The sequence below is a fragment of the Carassius auratus genome, chromosome 10, assembly GCF_003368295.1.
Source record: "Carassius auratus strain Wakin chromosome 10, ASM336829v1, whole genome shotgun sequence".
NCBI lineage: Eukaryota > Metazoa > Chordata > Actinopteri > Cypriniformes > Cyprinidae > Carassius > Carassius auratus.
Window position 1 is genome coordinate 20,075,275 of NC_039252.1, and position 8,091 is coordinate 20,083,365.

The following is an 8,091-nucleotide window of genomic DNA, read 5'->3' on the forward strand; positions in this document are numbered from 1 at the left end:
GGTTCCTACAGCTATAGTAAATGGGATCTCATTGAAGTTCACACATCTAATTGTCAATCAAGAGCCCCAGGTGGCCAAATGAGTAGCAAGTCTAGGACGTGTTTAAGAGGATATGCTTGTCTAGTTGTTTCCCCAAGTTAGTAGCGGTTTAAAATGCTGTGGTTTGTTTTACTGGTCTCATGGTTTTCTGAAGGTACGCTGATCAAACAAATCTGTCCCAAGTAAATCAGAAATTAATTAGATTCTACATCGAAGACCTCTGAAGGAAAACTGTGCAGCTTTTATTTTAACAAATTAAACTTATGTGACCTGATCTCTTTTATCCACAGGATATGAATCACCGCCTCCTCTGATGAAGACAAGTGAAACGCTACTTGGTGAGATATCACCCAACCGCAGAACCTTTGATCAGAACCTTTAGATCTGATTTAATGTCTTTATCAATGTCTTTAACAGATTTCGAGGAAGACGTTGCTGTACAGGAGGGGGATATTTTACAGCCAGTAAGTCTTGTTTTATATTCACGATCGAGACTAGAGCTAGTTGTCTTTTAAAGCAAGGTAACTTTTTGTAAAAGATTAGGCTACACTTTATCTATGTTTGTCTGTAGATTTCAACCTGTATCTTTTAAAGACCAAAAGTTTTTCAAAATTAGTTTTTCTTTCTTTAGCTGAGTCAAAAATCTTCACTTAAAGTGATAGTTCACCTAAAGATGAAAATTCTCATCATTTGCTGACCTTAAAGTTGTTCCAAACCTGAAGGTGTATCTTTCTTATGTTGAGCATGAAAGCCGATATTTTGAAGTATGTTGGTAACATTGACACTAGCGATTGATTTCCATCAGATGGGGGGAAAAAAACATGGAAGTGGGTTAATGATCATTTTCTTTTTTGGATGAACTATCCCTTTAAGTTTGACTTGCGGCAAAAAATTATGTACATCACATTCTGTTGTACATAAACCAAATGAAGCCAGTGCTTATTTAATATGGTGTCATGCCTCATTTGCATATTTAAGCAACATTTCAGAACTCTTGCGATATAAAAACATCTTGCGTCTGTGTTTCTTTAGACTGACAGGAATGCAGTGAGTCAGCTGTGGGCTGAGGTGAATGGAAGTTTGTCAGTGCCTTATGAAATTGATCTTGCTCTTGGTGAGTTTTCCTGCATGTTTGGTGCTGTTTTCTGCAGATATGACCCTAATATCTTCGTGTTCTAGTGGAATCGTCACCATTCCTATGATTCAAAATGCAAGTTGTGTGTTTTAAGTAATATCATGTGAAGACGCATCGATATTCAGAAGTAATGTTTCTGTATTTGTTGTCTTCAGAGGACAGGACTAAAGATATTCTTAAAGCCTTAAATATGATTTCCCAGAAAACATGCGTCAGATTTCATCCACATGCTAATGAAACTGACTATTTGCACTTTGTATATGCAAAAGGGTGAGTCACAGACATTTTTGCAGGATTTTTTTATATATCTTTTCCACCTAGCGTCATCACCGACTATCTAATCTAGTCTGTTGTTTTCAAAAGGTGTGCATCTTATGTTGGGTGTTTGGGGGGTGAGCAGTCTCTTCTGATTGGGCCAAGATGTACGGTTGGGAACATCTGCCACGAGATCATTCACTCCCTCGGCTTTTACCATGAGCATACCCGATATGACCGTGGTGATCATGTCACTATACTTGAAGAAAACATTGCGCCTGGTACAGTATAAAACAATTGCTAAAGGAATTCGTCATAACTTAGAGTAGTAATTTTACTATGTTTAATTTCAGTTTAGTGTGGGATCATACTGTCGCACTTTTGCATTATTTTACAAATGTTTTTATTTTGAAAAATTGACTTCTTTTTAAATAAGTTTAGTGTAGGTTTCTTTAACCACGTTTGTTTTGCCTGCAATGTGAAGTGCTGTAATAATCAGGAAAACAATGCCTAGTTTAATTGTGGAATGGAAAACAATCAAATACAGTGATTTAGAAAAGAACAAAAAAATTCTCAAAAGCCTGATTGTAGATTGGTTTTTCCAGCAAGGTTTTCATGTTGATAATTCAGAGGCCTTTAAATTATCAAATCTGTTTCTATTTACAGGGAAAGAGATAAATTTTGTGAAGAGAAAGGGGAACACCCTCGGTCTGAATTATGACCCGGAATCAATCATGCATTATGGAAAGTAAGAGTTGCAGTCAAAATGTATCCCGAAATAGTTTGCATGATGTGCTTTCTGTTGGCTGAGCATCCCATTGGTCCTGATTTTTATTCTGTTTTGCAGCAATTACTTCTCTAGCAATGGAATGCCCACAATTGAGCCCAAAGAGAAAGGTTTAAAGATCGGCCAGAGGACTCACTTGTCTGATCTTGATGTGCAAAAGATCAAGAAGCTGTACCACTGTGGTACGTCATATGTGCACATTTATCATATTATGGTTCCCATAATACCAGTGGATCTTATGGTTGCCTCATTAAAAACCTCATCACCTTATTAAAAACATCAAATAGACTTGTTACTTGAAATTAAAGGTTATGTAGATGTACTGCAGATGATTTGGAGAAATGTAGCATTGCATCACTTGCTCACCAGTGGATCCTCTGCAGTGAATGGGTGCCGTCAGAATGAGTTCAAACAGCTGATAAAGCATTTAAACTGAAAAGGGAAAATAATTCAAAATGTGTATGAAATCTATAATGGGCTCTCAATGTTAAAATGACACTAGGAATGTAAGAAATTGAGACTAAAATTAAAAACCTCAGGCTTTGCGGTATAAAAATGGAAAGCTGTATATGGACCAAGAACTGACCTGTCAAATGCTTTAATGACCCGCTAGCGCTCTGACCGCTGAGGAGAGGAAGTGAACTGAATCAATAGCAGTATCTCTAAAAGGCCTGCTGCACTTATTTATTGATTTTTATCTTTGGTTTGTCTTTTGTTCTGTGACTTTGACATTGAGATTTCCAGATGCTCTTTCTGAATGAATCTGCTTTCTTCATTTCAGACAAGGATGATGAAGCAAACTCTTCAGAGGAATTTTAAATCTAGGAAGAAAAATAAAGGTTTCAAAATCGAAATGCTTATGTCCAAAATTCTTGTTTTTATTGTAATTTGTATGTTTTTCCAGTAGGTGGTAGTCACAGTGCGTTTTTAGGTGAAAAATGTCAGCCTGTGTTACAAAAAGGACGTATGAGGCGCAGATGTACCTATAGTACCGTCTCCTGAAGATCAGTTTTAGTGTTTTTATTTTAGATTCTTAAGTGAATTTGAGTTTATTTTCACAAGCATGCTTGCTAATTACAATCCATTTTCCTTGTTCGGTTCATCTGATATCGTTTTATTGTATTTTATAAAAGCAGTCTTTATATGCATAGTGATTCTAGTCAATTGTATTCTTCGTTACCTTTTACCTGTGGCCTTTTTAAATAATTGTGTATATGGGTGTAAGTTTTTAGTTTCATACGCCAGACCTCTTTTGCGTTTACAAGTTGCACCGGGAGTTGGTACTCGTGAACCTGAAATCTTCTGTATCTTTTAAATGTATATAAATCTAAAATCAACTAAGGAAGAGCAGGGGAATGATGTTGCACAAATCGCTAGTACAAGTCTCACTAATGGTTCTTTCACGAATAAACCGTTTTTACATAGGCTACCGCTTCGTTTTGTTTCCCTCCTCTTGCAGTAATCCTCTTTCAATTGCTTTTGGCACTTTTTCCCGTAAGTTGTAACGTTTCATTTTAGACGCGGTTTCCGTTTAATCCACTAATAATAAAATAATAATAAATTGCAGGTTTATAAATTGCACATCTGGCTGATAACCCAGAGGAGGAGTGATTCTCTGACGTGACGTCACGAGAAGCGGGTATCTGCGTGACGTCATGGCGGGCGCGCTCAGTGAGACTCGAGTCCGTTCACTCCGGTGACTGATGCGCAAACTTCTAGTCAAGAAGAAGAAAATGGTATAAGAATAAAATAATGGAGAAAGCAAAAGAAGGACTTAATTTATTCGAATTCGCGTTTTTTTTTATTCTGCTGATATTAAGGAAGTGTTTTTTGTAAAATATTGAAAGCAATAATTCAAGTCTAACCCTTATTGGAGCATTCGTGGATTTTCCCCCACTTATATGACATGGAACTGTTTATGCCAAGATCATTTGTCTTTACTACATTTGGTATTTTATGAACTTTAGTTTTGGCTTGGCTGGTGCGCGTGCTTGGAGACCGTGAACCTTTTTACGCATCTTGAAAATTTCAGAGCTGCTCGGACACACAAACCCACGGATCTACCATGTTTTAATAATGTTTTTTATTTTTATATGTTGCAAATTTACTTGAATGTTTTTTACGGTCTAAAAACTTTGTAAATTGTTTTGACGCGCAAGTGTCCTTTTGTGCATCTCCAAGCGCCTTTGTTCCATTGCTGCAAGTGCACGCTGTCTTGTTTTTTTTTTTTTACACCTCAAGATCAGACCAGATATATAAATATATACTGTATAGCCTTTTTGTGTAGTTTGGGTAACTAATCCAGTTATTTAAAACATTTGACTTATGCTTTGGAATTATTTTTTTCCTTTTTATTAAAAGTGGCCCGTTTTGTAGTTACGCATGTTACGTTTTACTTGCTGATTTTTTGAATGATTTAGTAGTGAAATAGACGGACTGCAGGATCTCCTAAATGCAAGTGTAATATCTTCATTTAGTGTTTTTTCTTTTCTTCTTTTAGTTCGTCAAAGGAAGCGTCTAAAGGATGTCATTCTTTGATGTAAAGACTAATATTAGTCATTTGACTTTCAGTGATTTTCTAAAAGAAAGAATGCCTTTGGAAGGATTACGCTAGGATTTAATTCTTTAACATAAACTGCTTTGCACTTCTCTGTCTTGCCTGGAACTTCAGTATGACTGTAATACATCCTCCATATGCTGCATGCAGGTTGGGAGCAGGAAAAAATCTTAGTTCTGAGGTTAAAGCATGCAATTCCAATTTTTCTTATTCTCCTGAAACCACAGCTGCATTTGCCACCTCAATGACGCTGATCATGCTCTTCACCATCTTTGGGAACATCCTGGTGATCATCGCAGTCCTGACGTGTCACTCTTTACGAGGACCTCAGAACCTTTTCCTGGTGTCCTTGGCTGCAGCGGACATCCTGGTGGCCACATTGATCATCCCGTTCTCCTTGGCCAATGAGCTGATGGGCTACTGGTACTTTGAGTCATTTTGGTGTGAGATCATCTTAGCGCTGGATGTGCTCTTCTGCACGTCTTCCATTATACACCTGTGTGCCATCAGCCTGGACCGCTACCTGTCCATCTCCCGGCCAGTGCAATATGCGACCCAACGCACCCCTCGCAAGATCAAGGGGGCTATATTGGTGGTGTGGCTCATCTCTGCGGTCATCTCTTTTCCGCCGCTGGTATCCATGAATAAGACCCCTCTGGATAAGGATGGTTGCGGCCCACAGTGCAAACTCAACGAGGACCCCTGGTACATCCTGTACTCCTCCATTGGGTCGTTCTTCGCCCCGTGCCTCATCATGATCTTGGTGTATGTTCGCATCTATCAGATTGCCAAGAAGCACACTAGATGTCCTCCAGGAGAGCCGAGGAAAGACTCTGCAGGTGGTGTGCCACCTGGCCGAGAGCTGCAGAACGGGAAAAACCAGGGAGGTGTTGACCCTGTGAATGTCCCTAATATGACTGGATCCAGATTTAACACTGTAAACGAGCCTCAACCACCAGCAGAAACTCGGCAGAAGATGAAACTCTCAAGGAGGTGCAAGTACAACGAGGACAGTTCAAGCTCCGGCTCAGACGCCGAGGTGGTTGGGGAAAATAATGCCAACGGGACAACCTCCAGTGTGGGGGAGCTGGAGCCTGGCCACCAGACATCCTCACCAGCCCAAACATATCGGAAAGTCATTGTAACATCAAAGGGCAGCCAGCTGGCCTCTTCAAACATGAAACCAGCAGGAACTCCAAACAGCAGGAGGAAAGCCATGATTGTCCGCGAGAAGCGCTTCACATTCGTCCTAGCTGTCGTCATTGGGGTTTTCGTTGTCTGCTGGTTCCCGTTCTTCTTCAGCTACAGCTTGCAGGCCATTTGTCCAGAGGCTTGTAAACTACCAGAGCCACTTTTTAAGTTCTTCTTCTGGATTGGCTACTGCAACAGTGCCCTGAACCCACTCATCTACACCATCTTTAACAGGGACTTCCGTAAAGCCTTCAAAAAGATTCTGTGTAAAAGGTGTAAGGACTGTTCTTTTTGAAACTGGACAACCCTAAAAAACAGTGTCATAAAATGTTGTTGCTCCCTCACAAAACTGGTCAGGGTCATTTTACTCCAGTATTTCATCTATAATTTTAGACATTTTCGTGGCAAAAAATCATTTCAGCCCAAACTTTCCATTATTGACTGCACGTTGTATTTTAAAAAGTTGCGATACACCCAATTACTTTTGTTTGATTTGTTCTCAATGTTGGAACTTTTTTTATCAGTATTTTTATATATCAGTTGAAAGATTGAAAACTGCACCTACAAAGCCTCTACAAACAAAGATCATTTGATAATTAGTTTTTCTTGCCAAAGAAACTAGCCATTTGTAGAATTTTTTCCTTTGCATGTTCAGGATTGTCTTTGAGTCTTTATAAATGTCTTTGCATGGCAGGGATTTGGAAAGAGCATGTTTAGTTACTTTATTTTTGTTCTTTAGTTGTCCTGTCAAAATAATGTCACAAAGCAAGACTATTTTATTTCTTAATTTTGGGGTGAAAAATTACCGGTCCATGTTTTTGACTGGATTTTGAAAAGCATACGGATAAACACATATCTGAAATTCACATAATGGTTTCCTCTGTATGCAGAATTTTAAAGAACAGCTATGTACTTTTCTCTTGAGTGTTTGATGACTAATATTACATCAGCAGTTCCCTATCCTGAACTGAGTGGATATATCGGCACACATTCCATTCATTTTTGTAATTCATCAGCTGAGGTGCCACATCAAACACGAGGAACTCTCACAAGATTGTGCTGGTGTCTCTCCAGAGATGCACTGCCCTCCAGGATGTTGTTTGTGACATTTCTAGTGTGCATTCAAAGACAATGCAGCTCTTTCTTAGAGACACCTCTGGCTCCGCTGCATTGTGAGATCACAGAGCTGGATATGAGAAGATTTCAGAGAGCTTCACCTCTCTGGAAAAGTGCCAGAGCTCTCAACGCAGAGAGAGGCTTTGCTCTCTGGAGTGAGAGAAAATAAAGCAAATGCATTTAGCTAGCTTTAAAATTGAACCCAAACACCCTCCGTTTTGATTAAAAGCATGGTTTTGACTGACATTTTTGCTGGTTTTCACAGTTTTACCGATGAATGACATGGAATTCCTGGATAAGAGTGTGCTCAGTCTCTGTTATCACTTAATTTGATGGATTCTGATTGAAAGTAATTGCTGTTGTGTCTGATCCTTTGGGTTATCAGAACCTCTTCCGGTGTTTTTGTGTCTAAAGAAGAGAGTGGCAATTATGTAAATGAATTGTACACTTATTAATGCCTCTTGATAAGACTTTTTTTGTGTGTGTGCTGTCATAAGAAGGTTTGCGCACATTAATTTAGCTTCTCAATGATATCAGTGACTGTGAGTGCAGGTAAGTAAATCTTGGCATGTACTCTTGACAATAAAACTGCTTCTCAGAATTTGGTCCCATTAACTGTCCTGCTGAAATGAACTGTTGATGTAAAGCAAATATATTTGTGAAAATAAATGTACATTTGAACCATATGCATCTTTTGCTGAGTAATTGGTAGCTGATGTGCAAGTGATGTCTGTTAGCAAACCTGAGTTTTTGTTATTTTTATTTAATTATGTTAATGTCGTCAATTAGATTGGTTGGAATCATCACAGGCTAGAGTGCCTATACAGGTGCTGGTCATCTAATTAGAATATCATCAAAAAGTTGATTTATTTCACTATTTTATTTCCATTCAAAAAGTGAAACTTGTATGTTATATTCATTCATTACACACAGACTGATATATTTCTTTTAATTTTGATGATTATAACTGACAACTAAGGAAAATCCCAAATTCAGTATCTCAGAAAATTT

General features: G+C 38.5%; 2 protein-coding genes across 2 annotated transcripts; both read left to right on the plus strand.

Moving 5' to 3' along the window:
• Positions 1–43: 43 nt before the first annotated feature.
• Positions 44–3,081, plus strand: LOC113110232 (zinc metalloproteinase nas-14). Its single transcript, XM_026274318.1, has 9 exons — positions 44–193; positions 330–377; positions 457–503; positions 1,072–1,153; positions 1,330–1,444; positions 1,538–1,710; positions 2,096–2,177; positions 2,277–2,398; positions 2,998–3,081. The coding sequence occupies exons 1-9, from the start codon at positions 154–156 to the stop codon at positions 3,033–3,035; spliced, it is 747 nt and encodes a 248-aa protein (XP_026130103.1). The 5' UTR covers positions 44–153; the 3' UTR covers positions 3,036–3,081.
• A 721-nt stretch (positions 3,082–3,802) lies between these two features.
• On the plus strand, positions 3,803–7,757 carry LOC113110230 (alpha-2B adrenergic receptor-like). The gene has a single exon (XM_026274315.1). The coding sequence runs from the start codon at positions 4,889–4,891 to the stop codon at positions 6,257–6,259; it is 1,371 nt and encodes a 456-aa protein (XP_026130100.1). The 5' UTR covers positions 3,803–4,888; the 3' UTR covers positions 6,260–7,757.
• Positions 7,758–8,091: the final 334 nt, after the last annotated feature.